We start from the raw sequence: 16,210 nt of genomic DNA, 5'->3' as shown, positions 1-16,210 counted from the left end.
TTCTGAGGCCTGGAAAGCCCCAAAACACAATGGCTGGATATAGGTACCACCGGTCATGATGAAATTTCAATCATGTACCCCCAAATTCATGAATCTTACTTCATCATCATACGCCAACAAGACTCTCCAAAAACTAAAAAAAAAAGCAAAGAGGTTTTACTGGCGATAGACCCCTACCCTCCTTCGATTGGTCAAAAACACCCGTGAAAGCCACCACCGCCTCTGCCGGGGTGACGGTACGTACGGCGGTACCATCCGTTGAATCGGGCCGGTCCGAGTGCTTTCACAACTGGCCGGCCCGGGCAATCCGATTCGAGGCTCGGCGGGGCGGGGCCGCCGCCGCCGCCGTACCGTACCGGGCCGTCGCGGCCCGGCCCGGCCCGGCCCGCCGCCGGGAACGACGGCCCGGGACTCGGGACTCCCTCGGGACCGACCGTACGGTGCCGGCCCGTGCCACCGCCGCGGTACCGTACGGTCAGGCCCCGCAGGGCGCCGGCCGGGCCGCACCCCGGGCCCCGGTTCCATGATCGGATGATCGTGGCCCACAGTCACTCAGTCCTCAGATCGGACCGTGGCCCTGGCTGGCACCGGGTCCGATCCGACCGTACTGTGACGCTGAATCCGATCGGACTCAGGCGGCTGGCCGGGCCCGCTCAGCGGCCGCCCGGCCAGCCCGGCGGCCCGCCGGGACGGTCGCCGCCGCGACTCGGACCAAGAGCCTGGGTGCCAGACTCGATCATCGGCGGACGCGGACAGGAGGCGGTGACTCGGACGCGGACAGGACTGGCGACTTTGTGTAAAAAGGCGGCAAGAAAGGGAGCCAAGAATATCTTATTACTGGCCAGTAAGACACTGATAGGCTGAGAGCAGGTCGATCCCCGCCGGCCAGTGTGACAGACCCTTCAGATGCATTGCCAAGTTGGTTGCCGCAGGCCGCAGGGACGCAGACCTCCAGGATCGGTCGCTACATCCGGCCGCAGACAACTAGTCGTCCTGTCAAGTAACAGCGGTCTCAGAGTGTGATCATTTCTAAGGTTCCCCGGAGTCCTCTCAGGGTTTGCCAACTTGAAGTGCCCGGTGCTCAGTGGCATAGATTAATTTCCGAATTTCGGAAGTTCGGGGGGCAACTCTCCTCGATTCCCATGATACAGAGCAGCTCACTTGTTTGATAGAATCAACATGTACTGGTGATTTGCACCACGACGGTTGTCGAAAAGTCGCAGATTCCCCCACTCAGGCACCGGATTCTTGAATGATGAAGATTTATTCGGATGTTTCACGAATGCACGGAACGAACTGGAGCATCGCCATCTCTCAGCTTCACGTCAAGGAAAATCTATCAGATCGTGTCACGCTAGCGTTGAAAAGCTTTCGATGTATCAGCACATTCAAGAGAAGGCAGTTGTATTTATCCCATTTCGGTTGCTTTATGTAATGTACAAGTGTGGAAACTGTTTTACAGGGTTCAAGCTATCAAAACAGAAGAGTTGCGGATGACTCAGTTTTGGTAAATTAAGACGAAAACTGACTGATTATCCTCGCTGCCACATTCTTTTCAAGCTGTCGAATTTCGAGGTGGAGTCTGTAATCTTGATGTGCCCGTCGTGGGATGCCTCTCTAACAATCTTCATGAGCTCCTGCATATCCTTCCTGTCCTTGTCCTTTTTCTCCTTCATACGCTGTTTCTCTTCCTTTTTATCAAGTTTCTTCTTCTTTTTGTCTCCAGGTTTTTCTGAGGAGCTGCTTCCTCGGGGTGACATGATGTTCTTGATGGCCTTGTATGTAGATTTTGCTACAGCGAGGACTGACATCGTCGTGTTTTTTGTTTCCTTATTTCGACGCAGACAGGATCGCAATCACTTTCAAGAGGAGATGAGAGACGGGGAGAAAAGAGGCTACGAATCAGCTCAGAGAGTCCAGTGCAGATTCGACTTGAGGATAGAGCGTGGCGGGAGGACGTAGTGAACAGGAATGTTGAACCTTGAGAGCTTTTGATGTGACAGAACCGTCCCAACAAACTAGCAGGTGGGGTACTTTAAGTACCCCTCATCTTCCCGAACTTTCTCGTATCAATGAGGGGTGGAGTGGAAGGCAAAGGATATTTTCCATGATCGCAAACCTTTGGGATATGTATGAGGTAGGGGTGGGCGACGGATACTGTAGTCAGCAATCTCCCTATTTTCACCTCAAGAGTACCAGAGCTGGAGGGGTGGTAGCAAAGTGGATGGGGTTTTGACTGGATACAGGGTAGGTAGGGTAGCATTACGAGAGATAGCTTGGGTGGTAGGGTCCTGCCCCCGAAGGGGGCAGGAAAAGATCTCTAGGAGCAAACATGGTCATGTAGTAAACTTGGTACTTCCGACAATCGTAGGGGCAAGAAGGAGGGTGGGTAATGAGATTGAAGAGGAAGCTTTCATAGCGACCAATGCATACGATTGGGCTCATAGCAAATTTGACAGTAGGTGAGTGCTTGCGATGGTGTCTTGAACTTTGCCTGAAGCTGATTGTTATTCCACAGAGGGTCCTTAAATCGAGTTTGGGGGGTCGTAGCTACGGTATCTTGAGGTTATGACCATCTGAGTTATATATAAGCTCAATCAGCAAATTGAAAACAGATCTTTTGAGATAAATGCAAGGGAAAGGGCAAGTTTATCGGGAAAAAAAAACGCCAGAGTGAGCTGCAACTTGCAAAGCCTTTTCGACTCTGGCTCCATCCGGCCGCCCGGCCGCGCCCGGAGCCGTCACCGCCCGGCCCGGCCGGCTCCGGGGCCCGGTGATGACGGTGCCATCCGGTACCGAGGGCGGTGACTCAGTCACTCGGAGAGTCGGCCCCGGTGACCGTCTGAGCCGGGCTGAGCTTTCACAGCAATGAGGCTTCCTCGGAAAACAGCAAGTTCACTTCGACGGAGAGTTGGAGGCCCTGGGTCCGATCCGACCATCGAGGGTTGGTCTGGGCCGCGCTGCAGATGATCGCGGTGCTTCCACCGTGCGAATCTCCATGTTCAGACTACTTTCATACGGTAGTACACGGGCGCGCCATTGCCTTGTGTTGGCACCGGACAAGACTTTGCACTCTCTTGCTCAGCGGTAGTCTCCGAGTATGCACGGTGTAGAGCCGATAGCAGATGATCGACCAGTATCCGCATCCTTCTCTCTCGTTCTGTAGACGCCTGTCGAATGCCATTGCTCAGATGTCCTAGATTCACGATGTCTCTCCACACGGACGCGCCCAGCGCTCCATGGCTATCTGTCGGATGCATGGTTTGATACCGCAGCAGCGTCACTCTCAGGGGGCTGAGTTGTATACGCAACGGCGAGCGGGAGTATGGAGGATGAGACGGTGAGTTTGAGAGATCAGGTTCGGCTGAGGTTCTCAGCACAGGCTTAGAGCACCGAGGAGGGTGCCCCGGATGCGACTCAGCCTCGGACACATTGGACGCGTGTTGATATGTCACCTTCACACGGCGAACATCATATCTAGCAATAGCTCTATGTATAGCATGAGCTTACACGATCGATCTCGATGCGATCACTCCAGATTCCTGCAGTCCGTTCTGGCGCGGAAGCCCGATGATCAGCCTCCAGAAGCCGGATCAGCCATGACGAGGTTCAGTAGGAGCCGTGTAGCTGATAGAGACTCCTTCATCTTCCATTCTCCCGCTTGGTTGCATGTACCACTCCAGCCAGTCCGGATCCACCACCACCCTATCGTGCAACCCGCCCTCAGAGCCCCCTTGCAATGCCATCGGGAGCTCATACGGAGGTAGCAGCTCGCCTGGGAGATGGTCGCTCGACATCATCTCTACGGGCATCTGCATGCTTGGCTGCAAGACAGCGTCTTCGCGCACATGGTGTGGAGTTATGGACTCACAAGAAAAGAAGCTGCTGGAGGGAGCAGCAGAGGGGTCGTCGGGGGACTCGTCCAAGACGCCGCCCGAGCCGTCAGACTCTCTGTCATGATCTGATGACGAAGGCGACTCATCTCGGTCTTGCGCTGCTGTCGCGTCTTGGCTGTTCTCTTGTTGTTGTGCAGCCAAGTGGCGCGCACATGGCCATCTTGGAATTCCCAGCTGCCGGCATGCTCCCTTCAAGGCAGTCAGCGAGATGCCCTGTGCCAAGCAGGAAGTCACTCGGCCGTCCATAGAGAGGAGGGGGAGACGCACCAGTCTTTCAGCTACCTGGGCTTGAGGCAATCCAGCGTTTTGCTGGAGCAACTCGATGGTGATGTGGACTCGTCGTCCTGTGAAGCGTGTGTTGCTGCCGAGCCGAGGACGAGACAGCACGAAGACACCGTTGTTAGCCATTTGAAGGTTGCGTGTCAGTGTAGCTGAGGCTATGCTGATATGTGAGCAGAGCTCTCACTTGCCTGCCCTCCGACACTGATTCTGTCTGTGATTGGGATCTGGGGACTTGAGCGCAGTAGCTTGCTTCGAGACAAGTAGCCTGAGGTTAGGATCGTCGTGGTCTTTTCTGCTCTGCTTGCTCTCTAGCTGATACCTGTCAGGATCCTCTTCGCCCCTGGTCTCGTTTTTTCTCCTTTCTGCCCCTGCGCCCCGTCAACTATGAATCCCGATTTCGCGTCCAAATCGCTTCACCCCCACCCCCCCCATTCTGCATCCGATCCTCGTGTGAAGCCTGGGACTACCCCCTCCCCCTGTCCCTCCCCCGATGAGATCTCACAATAATGACCAGATGTTTGTTCTTTACTACACACCTTGTCCACGAAACAGAGTCTTCGTGGCGGCCACATACGGTGCTTACCGCTAGAGTTCGTCATTTCATAGTCTAGCGTCTCGGCGACTGATCAGTCACTATTTATCTGCCCCGCCGGGCTGCTGACGCAGTGGGAAAAAACGTTGACCTCGAGAAATAAAAAGAATCCTACGGCATGATTTCAATTCTCTCTTGAGCACCTATTCGATGCTGACTTTATCGCGATGAAGCTACCCCTATCTATCCGGAGCATCAAAGAATGGAGACTTGGCTCCTGCCAGCAACGACGACCGCCCGCCCGCCCGCACGCACGCACGCACGCACGCACAAGCAAAATGGCGTCACAAGACTCAGATGATCGACGATGCTGGAGGAGGACCCACGCGTTGACTGATGTCAGCAGCAGTGCTGTTGATCACTTAGATTCGGCTCTTTCTCTAAATCATGCAACTCAACGGAGCCCTTTTCAAGATTGCTTCTTCCAAGAGTGAGCTTGCTCAACACAGCCCAGTGGCCTTGCGACCTTGAGCGGGATCTTCCGTTGGGAGAAGATGTGACAATCAGGTATCGGTGAACCCAACTGCTGTTCCCATGGTAGGCATCGGAACCCAAGTATCCATCATCACTTTCGAGACGGTCAGGGCCAGGCGAGTCACGCTGAGATAATGCCTGGCACGGTTTATGGGGCCACCCAGTCTTTTGACTGCATGACTGCACAAGAGCCTCGAGAGATGGAGGAGTCCGATCTTTACCATCGACATCTTGTTCAGACTGCTTTCATACACGGGCGCGCCATTGCCTTGTGTTGGCACCGGACAAGACTTTGCACTCTCTTGCTCAGCGGTAGTCTCCGAGTATGCACGGTGTAGAGCCGATAGCAGATGATCGACCAGTATCCGCATCCTTCTCTCTCGTTCTGTAGACGCCTGTCGAATGCCATTGCTCAGATGTCCTAGATTCACGATGTCTGAGTATGGAGGATGAGACGATGAGTTTGAGAGATCAGGATCGGCTGAGGTTCTCAGCACAGGCCTAGAGCACTGAGGAGGGTGCCCCGGATGCGACTCAGCCTCGGACACATTGGACGCGTGTTGATATGTCACCTTCACACGGCGAACATCATATCTAGCAATAGCTCTATGTATAGCATGAGCTTACACGATCGATCTTGATGCGATCACTCCAGATTCCTGCAGTCCGTTCTGGCGCGGAAGCCCGATGATCAGCCTCCAGAAGCCGGATCAGCCATGACGAGGTTCAGTAGGAGCCGTGTAGCTGATAGAGACTCCTTCATCTTCCATTCTCCCGCTCGGTTGCATGTACCACTCCAGCCAGTCCGGATCCACCACCACCCTATCGTGCAACCCGCCCTCAGAGCCCCCTTGCAATGCCATCGGGAGCTCATACGGAGGTAGCAGCTCGCCTGGGAGATGGTCGCTCGACATCATCTCTACGGGCATCTGCATGCTTGGCTGCAAGACAGCGTCTTCGCGCACATGGTGTGGAGTTATGGACTCACAAGAAAAGAAGCTGCTGGAGGGAGCAGCAGAGGGGTCGTCGGGGGTCGCGTCTTGGCTGTTCTCTTGTTGTTGTGCAGCCAAGCGGCGCGCACATGGCCATCTTGGGATTCCCAGCTGCCGGCATGCTCCCTTCAAGGCAGTCAGCGAGATGCCCTGTGCCAAGCAGGAAGTCACTCGGCCGTCCATAGAGAGGAGGGGGAGACGCACCAGTCTTTCAGCTACCTGGGCTTGAGGCAATCCAGCGTTTTGCTGGAGCAACTCGATGGTGACGAGCCGAGGACGAGACAGCACGAAGACACCGTTGTTAGCCATTTGAAGGTTGCGTGTCAGTGTAGCTGAGGCTATGCTGATATGTGAGCAGAGCTCTCACTTGCCTGCCCTCCGACACTGATTCTGTCTGTGATTGGGATCTGGGGACTTGAGCGCAGTAGCTTGCTTCGAGACAAGTAGCCTGAGGTTAGGATCGTCGTGGTCTTTTCTGCTCTGCTTGCTCTCTAGCTGATACCTGTCAGGATCCTCTTCGCCCCTGGTCTCGTTTTTTCTCCTTTCTGCCCCTGCGCCCCGTCAACTATGAATCCCGATTTCGCGTCCAAATCGCTTCACCCCCACCCCCCCCATTCTGCATCCGATCCTCGTGTGAAGCCTGGGACTACCCCCTCCCCCTGTCCCTCCCCCGATGAGATCTCACAATAATGACCAGATGTTTGTTCTTTACTACACACCTTGTCCACGAAACAGAGTCTTCGTGGCGGCCACATACGGTGCTTACCGCTAGAGTTCGTCATTTCATAGTCTAGCGTCTCGGCGACTGATCAGTCACTATTTATCTGCCCCGCCGGGCTGCTGACGCAGTGGGAAAAAACGTTGACCTCGAGAAATAAAAAGAATCCTACGGCATGATTTCAATTCTCTCTTGAGCCCCTGTAATTCGATGCTGACTTTCATCGCGATGAAGCTGTCCCTTTCTATCCGGAGCATCAAAGAGTGGAGACTTGGCTCCTGCCAGCAACGACGACCGCCCGCCCGCCCGCCCGCACGCACAAGCAAAATGGCGTCACGAGATGATCGACGATGCTGGAGGAGGACCCACGCGTTGACTGATGTCAGCAGCAGTGCTGTTGATCACTTAGATTCGGCTCTTTCTCTAAATCATGCAACTCAACGGAGCCCTTTTCAAGATTGCTTCTTCCAAGAGTGAGCTTGCTCAACACAGCCCAGTGGCCTTGCGACCTTGAGCGGGATCTTCCGTTGGGACAAGTTGTGACAATCAGGTATCGGTGAACCCAACTGCTGCTACCATGGTACGCATGGGAACCCAAGTATCCATCATCACTTTCGAGACGGTCAGGGCCGGGCGAGTCACGCTGAGATCATGCCTGGCACGGTTTACGGGACCACCCAGTCTTTTGACTGCATGACTGCATGAGAGCCTCGGGTTCATTTTCTAGCACGACTTCTCACTCCACTATGCCAGTCTCCTACTGCGCCTCTCTGATTCAGATAGCCCTGCAGTTTTCGTGGCAATTCGGTATTAAAGGCAAGGTCGGACCAGGAAGCTTTCACAGCGTTGAGCAACGAATCAGCTTCCTCTGAAAACTGCTTCAGTTCGTTCGAGAGTTGGAGGAGTCCGATCTTAACCATCGACACCTTCGCTCTGTTTCGGAACCTCTCATTCTCCAGTCTCTCAGGGTTGGTCTTCCGCGCTGCAGATGGTCGAGGTGCTTCCTCCGTGCGATTCTCCTTGTTCAGACTGCTTTCATACACGGGCGCGCCATTGCCTTGTGTTGGCACCGGACAAGACTTTGCACTCTCTTGCTCAGCAGTAGTCTCCGAGTATGCACGGTGTAGAGCCGATAGCAGATGATCGACCAGTATCCGCATCCTTCTCTCTCGTTCTGTAGACGCCTGTCGAATGCCATTGCTCAAATGTCCTAGATTCACGATGTCTCTCCACAGGGTCGCGCCCAGCGCTCCATGGCTATCTGTCGGATGCACAGCTGCATCCGGATGCGACCATTCACTCTGATGTGCCTGCTAGTGCAACAGGGGGTTCAGAAGCACGTTTGCCAGGCGGGGAGATCACCTGGATGCCTGGTTGATTTTCTTCCATGTCTTTCCATCCTGAGCTGTCTATGTACTGCAGAGTCTGCTCAGATAGCATCTCGAGTTCGTCTTTCAATCTTGAAATGATATCGTCGTTGTGCTCGAGTCCGACAGATATCAGATCGATCTCATTCCTGCGCACCCTCGAGCTTCAGACGATGTCGTAGATGGCCTAGACAGACCTTAAGGATGATGAAATGGTTGTCAGCTCCTCCTGGATCTCAAGCGCCAATTGTGTAATCGTAATCATCTGCTCCAGCATGTTTCGTCAGGTGCGGTAAGAAGCATGCAGTGCTTGAGGGTGTGATATGGCGAATGGGATGTCAGCATGTAATAAAGATGAGAAAGGCAGAGGATTGAAGTACTTGATCCTTTCCCAACTACTCTATCATGCGGCTCCTCCTATTTTCATGCGGCTCCTCCTATCTTCATGCGGCTCCTCCTATCTTCATGCGGCTCCTCTATCTTCATGCACTCCCCATTATCCCCAAGATGAACGAGTCTGCCTCAGCACTGCAATTTCCCTTAGTACTGAGGCGAGCTTGGGTATTACTAAGTATTTCCGTCACCTGCACAATCTTCCATGCTGTGTGCTCCTCTCTTCGCTCTTACATCTGCATCAACCTTCCATTGATCAGTTTGATTCAAGTGGTTCATTTCAACTTCTTCTACAGGGCTGACTTTTGTTGATGTATCGCTTCCAATCACATGGGCTCAACTCACCACATGTGCTACCCTCGCTATGTTCTTTGATCATTTCTACACACCAGGCTTATGTTTGGCTTATCCAACGAGCTGAAAAATATATCTCATCCGAATGCTAAGAAAGAGAGGGAGGAGTTTGCGTACTTCTCCTCCAGGTCTGTATCGAACTCAACTTTGCCTCTGCACAAAGGACTGATCTTCGACCTAGGTTGCCCTTTCAACCACGCCATGGCTCCTGCGCTTTGGACACTGCGACTGCGGTGAAAGAGAAAGGGATACACCTGATGATTCTCATACTCATGCAGATGTCTTCACCTCTGAGAACAGCAGCTGCATGCCATTCCAAGCTTCCGACTCTCAACTTGGGAACGAAACAGGTTTGGTCAACTCCGTCCTTTCTTTGTTTCGTGCTTTTAACACAGACTGTCCGTGTAGATAAACGAACCAAAATCTTGGATTGGGATGAGATGAAGTCGAATGCTAGTTTCTGTTGTAAATAGGGTTGTTGCTATCTGTTTAATGTTTAACTATACATTCTGAAGTTCGACCAGAATCTTTGATTTTTGAAACGAACCCAATTTTCATGTGGGTCGCATGATTCATACCGGCGCATGGTTTCATACCACAGCAGCGTCACTCTCAGGGGGCTGATGCTGCCAACAAGGCTCAGTCGATCAGCAGGTCAACAATCGGAACCAAGTACCTGCAAGAAGAGGTTGTCAAAGATCACCGCTCCAGATACTCCTCCAATCATGGTTGCCAGGAGGTAGACCCTACCAAGTGACATCAGTCACTTGCTAGTACCGACTCGTGCTGATTCAAGTACCAAATGTTACGGAAGTTCCAGAACCAGATGGCTGGTCCGAGCACTCTACGGGGAAGTTAGATTTCCAGATGGAGCGAACGAGGAAAATGATCTACCTTGCGGGATTCATTGCTCCCCCAGTGAAAGGACCGCTTGCAAGGGCCCCAACTAGGCACGTCTAGACGCTAGTCAACGACAGGAAGAGTATGCAAACTAATACCAGTCCGATGGCCAAGGGCGCAAAGGGTGTTGGAAGAGTGACCTACAGCAAAATCAATCCTTCTCTCCATCTCCCCTTGCCAGAAGTTATCAAGGGGGGTGAGTACTTTGAGATCCACATGACGGCTTTGCTTGTCAACCTTATGTAGTCGTCAAATTACGAAGCGCATTGTAATCAAATATAGATGCTTCTTACCACCGTAGCAAAAACCACGAATACAAGGAATGCAGTGGTCATATACTCCCTGAGAAACGCTTAGTTTGTCTGAACAATGTAACCACCAGTGTACCAGATAAACGCGGATAAGGGATGAGTCGTGCTTGGACCTCCCATAGCGAGAAGTGGTACAGTGAGGTTTCTAAGTGAAAACAGTCTCAATCATTATTTGCCCGAGAAGATTGAGATAGTACGTGTGAGGGAGAGCATATTTCAGGATGAAGCCTCCAACCATGCCACCAGCAAACTGCACTCTATGGTGAGGAATCATGACTAATTCAACGAAATTCAAACTTGTGCAAGGATTTCCCAGGCGGCAGTGATCCAATGCAGGCGACCTGTGCGATGCAGCGGTAAGAATGACCTTCTACCGCTGTAAGGAAATCAGGGCCAGACCAGTCATGAAGAGTCCAGCTGTGACAGCCGGGTTGATTTTCCCACCCGATCCGTTGTCACCTGAAGAAAATGAGCCGGGAGAGGATCTTTGAGGTCCAAGTCAACCAGCAGTGGCGTATATCACGACAGCAAGGGAAATCCCGCTGATGAACATGTCAGGCATCTGACTTTCTTGATGGGCTCGTAATCTGACACACCTGCCAATCGCTCCAGCCGCCAGTCCTTCCGTTTGTGCATTGACAGCCGCTGCCATAGAGAAGGCGGTTACAAGGGCAAAAAGGATTTCAAAATAGATATGAACCAGCGGCAGCGAGGAAGGTGAAGAGCAAGGTTCCAGTAAACTTCAAGAAGAAAGCTTCAGTGAGCAGCGACCAGAGAGTTCAGAAAAAGACCTCAGCTACGACGTGCTTGAGCATCCTCTTCTCTCCATTGCTATCTTGTGCACTCAGCGCCTCCCAGAACCCGCTGTGCCAAACACAGAATCAGAGAGTAGCCTTCCCATGGGAAGTGGAGCTGGAGCAGAGCCGCAAGGGGAGTGGAGCCAGAACATTGCCGCCGCTGTGAATAGGGGAGAAGAACGAGGGGCTGATGGCTTGAGAAAACATGGCAGCATGCGGATGGGGAACGAGAGCAAAGAGCACATGACAGCGTGTCTCATCAGTCAAATCAGAACAAGGAGGAAGTTTCTTCAGCGAAATCAATGCAGCGCCTCCACATCTATGATCTCCTCTTCCTTCTTACGGGAGCGCGTCTGCCATGGCGCCGGAAATAGCTCAGTAGATGACCTGCTGCCTACCACCCGAGTCCCCTTCAATTGTACTAATTCGGCTTTACTCAAATCAGAAGGGCCCGGCCGGTCAAAATGGATGCCACCGGCACTGCGGCCGGTTTCTGAGGGGTTAGCGTACGGTAGTCGCTAGCCTACGGTACATCAACGTGTAACAGCACACAGTGACAGGGTTATGGTTCCGAATGATTCTTTGTCAGAACAGGCCGCCCCAAAACCCTGATTCAATTCGGATTGGCCCGCCGAGCGGCGGCCGCAGTGTACAGTGACACGGTGGGCCGCGGCGGCCGGGCCGCGCTGGCTGCCAGCCTAGGCTGAGGTCAGTCGCCGCCCGGCGGTGCCCGGCCACCGTGACTGTGTCAGCATAATTTATGAGAGTTGTACAATAGGGTCAACCTTGACCCTCTTAACTATCTTAGACTCGTAGACGGGGGCAGAAGTGGGCGGTTTAAAGTTCTGTAGCACCAAGTCAAAACATTGCAATCCCTCGATCGATCCGAGCATACCTTGGCTCCACGCAATACATCGTTCAGAACCATCATTCTATCAGTTAGCTTCCCAGGATCTTCATTGCGAGAGAAGTAGTGCACGGGTTTCACAATTTTCTGTTCGAGAATAGTGCTGGCTGAAAAACAATTTATCAGGACAGGGGGAATTATGGACCCAGCAGATTGCTCAATTGCATACCTGTAGAAGAATCTTCATCAGTATCGTCCTGAACGATGCCGTATGGATTGTAATATGCATGATAAGCCTGCTGCCCACATCCGTAGCAATCGGAGCAAACTGGTGCAGGAGAAACAATGTGCTGCAAAATGAAACATGGAACAGGTTACAAACAGATCACTTCTTATCTTCAAAGAACTCACTCGTTTTCCTCCACAATCACAGCACTGAAGATCCAAAGAAATCGTCTTGCTTCCCGAGAGCCTCGACGCGTCGCGTTGACAGGAGCACCTGGTCGCCGCGGCATCCGTTGAGGCGCTGCACTGACAGATCGGGGGCTGACCAGCCAACGAGGTGAACTTGGCGGTCTTGGGCACAGCACTTTGAGCCTGGATCTGAGCTCTTGTCAAGAGAGGTTCTCCAACGTGACCAAACCAATCTCCACCAATGGTATTCCCGTGAATTTCGCGATTCGGGGATGGGCCTACGCTGTAAGAGTCCTCCAGGTTGTCAGCCGAGACAAAGGCATCGCCATGCGTGGCAAAAGATCCTTGTGCAGGGGCAGCTCCAACGTTCACTCCAAGCTTTGCCAACTTCGAGTCGTACATGGAAGGATCTGAAGGATCGGCTAACATTGGATTCGAACGTGAATTACCCGTTGCCAACGAAATGGATACTGGCTTTTGCTTGAACGTATAGCTGTTCATCATTTCTGCTGGAACATACATGTCTCCATCATCGTGTTCGCTATCTGATTGTGGAAGGTCCATGACTTCATCGCCAAGCTCTTCTCCACGGAGGTTGGGTAAGTCCTGCGGAGTTCCCAGAGCGCTGTGCACCACAGCAAGCTGCTGTCTCCCACGTTCTTGGGAGGGGATGAAGAAGTAGCGTACAGGACGCTGCTCCAGGCTCGTTCTCCTTGACCACATGGTGAGGCCGAGAAGTGCCAGGACAACGAAGCCCGCCATAGCGGCGGCCAAACGACCTGCCATGGCTCTTCGACAGAAAACCGTTTCAACACCGTTTCTTTTCCAGACCTAGAACGGTTTATAACGGTTCAAAATGGTTTGAGCCCAGATGACCGTTGAATGCCGTTGGGCAAGATACTGGGGATGAGGGCCGCTAGCGAATCTATGCAGGAGGGTGCGAGTGGGGGGAGGCAGAGAGGAGAAAAGAGAGCAAGGACGAGCGAAGAGATGGAGGAGGAGAGGAGAAGAGAACACCAACCTGAAGGAGGAGCAGAGCATCGGTATGAAGATAGGCAGCTTCTTGAGAGACCATCGGAGAACGGGCACGAGGCCGACCGGGATTTCCAGGGCAAGAAAGATGCTGACACGGAATATCAAGACGACACCTTCGACTACATCTACGAGGAGATAAGGGGAATAGAAAACCAAGTGAAACTCTTCTCTGTACACGAGAAGAGCAAGTCTCCTCAACCTATCCTCAACGCTGAGCCTGAGGATCTTTCAAAGCGGGAGGATTCATACATGCTACAGACTCCTCGTTCGACAGCTTCTGAAAGATCTCCGAGGTATGGCGGAATGACGACATTTCAAAGCGATGTTTGTTCTGACCGATGTACTCATTCAGAATAAGATCGGCAGTGGCAAAGCGCTCCCCTGCCCTAAGTTACTCGCCTGCTGCCCCCGACAAAGTCCTCAAGGCCAAGGAGGAGGTAGTGTCAAAGTTGCGAGAGATTTCCAACCAGAACGCCTCCTTGCAAGTATGTGCATGATGATTTTGACTCAGTTTGCTCTGACTGATGCACGAAGGATGAAGTCCGCCTATTGAAAGGAGAGAGTCTGCGAAAGGAGAACGGTCTGATGGATTTGACGTCGGAGAGGGACGGGTTGAGGCAGAAGGTCGCGAGCCTGAATGAGAACGTGACGGTTCTCAGGTTGATCGTTCGCATCTCGCATCGTTCGCGTGGCGTTCTGACTTGGATATGAAGGGACGAGAACAAGAGGCTGAGAAGCGAGATCGCAGCCTATGAGTCGTTAACAAGGCAGCATCAGCAGACTATCAGGCAGCTCGAAGACTCCCCCGACGGGTTGTTCCCAAAGAGAGTGCTGGAAAAGGAGAAAGTCGGGCGATTGAAGAAGAAGATGAGCGGGTTGGCGGAAGAAAACTCGTGAGAGAGGTCCGAACATCATCACCCTCCACTCACGGTTTCGCAGTTTTCTTCTTTCATCGCTTCAACGATATGATGGGTCGATGACTTTGCGCCTGGTGGCCGTGGTGACTGACATGGTGACAGAGCGATCTCTGCTCTCAAAGAAATCCTGTCGCTGATGTTGAGCAAGGTGCAACCCTGTTCAGTGTGCGTTGTGGTGGCTGATATGGCCGGGAACAGATCAATAAGAATTCTCTGTGCAAAGAAGAAGAGGTCTGCTCGCTGTGTCCCTGCTTGCTATTGTTCTGTGCAGAGAGTGATCATGCTCGTATTCTTAGGTGAAGTTGCACACTGTGCTGGAGAGTTTGAGGCATCTCAAGAAAGACACTGTCTTGCCCCCGGTGAACTATCCTTGTGTGCTCTGCACTGTCTGACGGAGGCCACAAGAACCTTGCTGGGATCAAGAGGGAAGAGTGCGAGATCAGTAGCAGTGAGGAAGAAGAACGATCTGAGCCGGCGGAAACGACGACGGCAGGAGGACAGGAGGTCCTTAGATAGTGACCTCTGCCTCGTCACTCCCTGACGTCCAGGGCCTATGAAGGTGATCTCTTGGACTGACGAGCGGAGCAAACTGAGAAGCATCAACAAGAAGCTCGCAGAGACTGTCGCATCGCAGGTCGTTACCCGTTGGTGTTGTCGGAGGTTGGGGTGAGAGAGTTTGGGATACAGGGGAAGACAATCAAGTCGCAGAAGGGCAGAATAGAAGTCTTGACGAGCAAGCTCGACACACTCTCATCTTCCTTGACGACTGCCAGACAGAGGTACAGACATGCTGCGCTGCTGCTTTCTTGACCTGTATACATTGTTGCATACATTGTTGCCGTTCCCTTGTTGTCCGTCCTCTCTATAGCATCGACCGAAACCCCCATTCGCCTTAAGTGCCTTATCGCTGTCCTCCTGGGGTCTCGCCTGCTCCCTGTGAGATGTCCGACAGGCGATGGAGTCTGATCGCGAGGTTCATGGCGAACAGCAGGGGGAAGAACAACTTGTCTGACATCTTCGATGAGACCCAGGACGAGTCGATGAGGTGGAGGCAACGAACTGCTCCCCCATCTGACGCGTTCCACGACAGGATCGACGCCACCTGGAGGGAGGACGCGACGTCCTCGCCTTCTCTGCTAGCAGACGACGCGACCGGCTCATCGAGAGTCAAGGTCCCCCTGCAGGTGCTGGGGGAGAGGTGGGTGGGGGTCTATCTTGAGAGTATGGCAGGCGTACGAGCACATGGAGCGGGAGGTCCTGCAGCTCCAGGAGGAGCTCAAGGAGAAGGAGATCGCGCTGCAGGAGAGGACGGAGCTCATCGAGCACCTGGAGAGGAAGCTTCAAGTGCTTTCTCATGCCCGGAGTGCTGAGGTGAATGATGATGATGATGATGATGATGATGATGATGATGATGATGATGAGGAGGAGGAGGAGGAGGAGGAGGAGGAGGAGGAGGAGGAACACGGGTGGGGGGTGTATTGGGGGCCGCGGTTGTCTGTTGACTGCCATGGTTGCAGATCCGCAAGTTGAAGAGGGAATCGTCTGTGAACAAGGGTAGCACGGTGAAGACTCTACTGCTGCTTTGCTCCCCTTGTCCTCTGCAGTTATCCTTCACCTCCTTCCCTACCTTCACTCTTCTATCTTCCCCTCCCTCTCTTTCGCAACGCCTCCCATTTGGTGGGCTGACTGATTGACCCTAGGGTGAGGAGAAAGGGATGGAAGCGTTTTCTCCCCGGCCACTGAAAGCAGGAGAGCCAGAGGCTGTGACGTCGAGCCTCGCCGGTCACTACATGAGGAATCAGGTCAAGCTCGTCTCCTGCGACCCGCGGGATGTGAATGGCAAGAGGGGGGCAGGCGAGGGAAAGTGAGAGGGGGAGGTGCTGGGGAGAGTCGATCGGATGTAAATGAGAGGGACAAATCA

The 16,210-nt window shown here is 53.1% G+C and overlaps 8 protein-coding genes across 8 annotated transcripts; 2 read left to right on the top strand and 6 right to left on the bottom strand.

The window, feature by feature from the left end:
• Nucleotides 1-1,532: 1,532 nt before the first annotated feature.
• On the bottom strand, nucleotides 1,533-1,811 carry GUITHDRAFT_109134 (hypothetical protein; the record flags this gene model as incomplete). The annotated part of the gene is made up of 1 exon (XM_005832011.1): nucleotides 1,533-1,811. One exon carries the CDS (start codon nucleotides 1,809-1,811, stop codon nucleotides 1,533-1,535), a length of 279 nt encoding a protein of 92 aa, XP_005832068.1.
• A 1,782-nt stretch (nucleotides 1,812-3,593) lies between these two features.
• On the bottom strand, nucleotides 3,594-4,304 carry GUITHDRAFT_109133 (hypothetical protein; the record flags this gene model as incomplete). The annotated part of the gene is made up of 1 exon (XM_005832010.1): nucleotides 3,594-4,304. The coding sequence occupies one exon, from the start codon at nucleotides 4,302-4,304 to the stop codon at nucleotides 3,594-3,596; it is 711 nt and encodes a 236-aa protein (XP_005832067.1).
• A 1,650-nt stretch (nucleotides 4,305-5,954) lies between these two features.
• Nucleotides 5,955-6,545, bottom strand: GUITHDRAFT_109132 (hypothetical protein; the record flags this gene model as incomplete). The annotated part of the gene is made up of 2 exons (XM_005832009.1): nucleotides 5,955-6,386; nucleotides 6,441-6,545. The coding sequence occupies 2 exons, from the start codon at nucleotides 6,543-6,545 to the stop codon at nucleotides 5,955-5,957; spliced, it is 537 nt and encodes a 178-aa protein (XP_005832066.1).
• A 1,074-nt stretch (nucleotides 6,546-7,619) lies between these two features.
• On the bottom strand, nucleotides 7,620-8,598 carry GUITHDRAFT_109131 (hypothetical protein; the record flags this gene model as incomplete). The annotated part of the gene is made up of 4 exons (XM_005832008.1): nucleotides 7,620-7,643; nucleotides 7,695-8,264; nucleotides 8,317-8,470; nucleotides 8,519-8,598. The coding sequence occupies 4 exons, from the start codon at nucleotides 8,596-8,598 to the stop codon at nucleotides 7,620-7,622; spliced, it is 828 nt and encodes a 275-aa protein (XP_005832065.1).
• Nucleotides 8,599-9,110: 512 nt separating this feature from the next.
• On the top strand, nucleotides 9,111-9,541 carry GUITHDRAFT_109130 (hypothetical protein; the record flags this gene model as incomplete). The annotated part of the gene is made up of 4 exons (XM_005832007.1): nucleotides 9,111-9,196; nucleotides 9,250-9,301; nucleotides 9,347-9,418; nucleotides 9,464-9,541. The coding sequence occupies 4 exons, from the start codon at nucleotides 9,111-9,113 to the stop codon at nucleotides 9,539-9,541; spliced, it is 288 nt and encodes a 95-aa protein (XP_005832064.1).
• A 117-nt stretch (nucleotides 9,542-9,658) lies between these two features.
• Nucleotides 9,659-10,303, bottom strand: GUITHDRAFT_109129 (hypothetical protein; the record flags this gene model as incomplete). Its single annotated transcript, XM_005832006.1, has 7 exons — nucleotides 9,659-9,694; nucleotides 9,745-9,814; nucleotides 9,868-9,912; nucleotides 9,963-10,024; nucleotides 10,067-10,108; nucleotides 10,173-10,205; nucleotides 10,262-10,303. 7 exons carry the CDS (start codon nucleotides 10,301-10,303, stop codon nucleotides 9,659-9,661), a joined length of 330 nt encoding a protein of 109 aa, XP_005832063.1.
• A 1,531-nt stretch (nucleotides 10,304-11,834) lies between these two features.
• GUITHDRAFT_109128 (hypothetical protein) lies at nucleotides 11,835-13,123 on the bottom strand (the record flags this gene model as incomplete). Its single annotated transcript, XM_005832005.1, has 4 exons — nucleotides 11,835-11,921; nucleotides 11,972-12,090; nucleotides 12,153-12,273; nucleotides 12,335-13,123. The coding sequence occupies 4 exons, from the start codon at nucleotides 13,121-13,123 to the stop codon at nucleotides 11,835-11,837; spliced, it is 1,116 nt and encodes a 371-aa protein (XP_005832062.1).
• A 120-nt stretch (nucleotides 13,124-13,243) lies between these two features.
• GUITHDRAFT_109127 (hypothetical protein) lies at nucleotides 13,244-16,157 on the top strand (the record flags this gene model as incomplete). Its single annotated transcript, XM_005832004.1, has 16 exons — nucleotides 13,244-13,665; nucleotides 13,725-13,857; nucleotides 13,907-14,031; nucleotides 14,086-14,265; nucleotides 14,312-14,344; nucleotides 14,392-14,437; nucleotides 14,488-14,520; nucleotides 14,586-14,648; nucleotides 14,695-14,737; nucleotides 14,838-14,923; nucleotides 14,977-15,068; nucleotides 15,242-15,334; nucleotides 15,380-15,473; nucleotides 15,520-15,660; nucleotides 15,807-15,851; nucleotides 15,990-16,157. The coding sequence occupies 16 exons, from the start codon at nucleotides 13,244-13,246 to the stop codon at nucleotides 16,155-16,157; spliced, it is 1,797 nt and encodes a 598-aa protein (XP_005832061.1).
• Nucleotides 16,158-16,210: the final 53 nt, after the last annotated feature.

This window comes from Guillardia theta (assembly GCF_000315625.1).
Source record: "Guillardia theta CCMP2712 unplaced genomic scaffold GUITHscaffold_37, whole genome shotgun sequence".
Classification (NCBI taxonomy): domain Eukaryota; class Cryptophyceae; order Pyrenomonadales; family Geminigeraceae; genus Guillardia; species Guillardia theta.
Note: the sequence above shows the minus strand (reverse complement) of the source record. Positions and strands in the feature narration are given on the sequence as shown.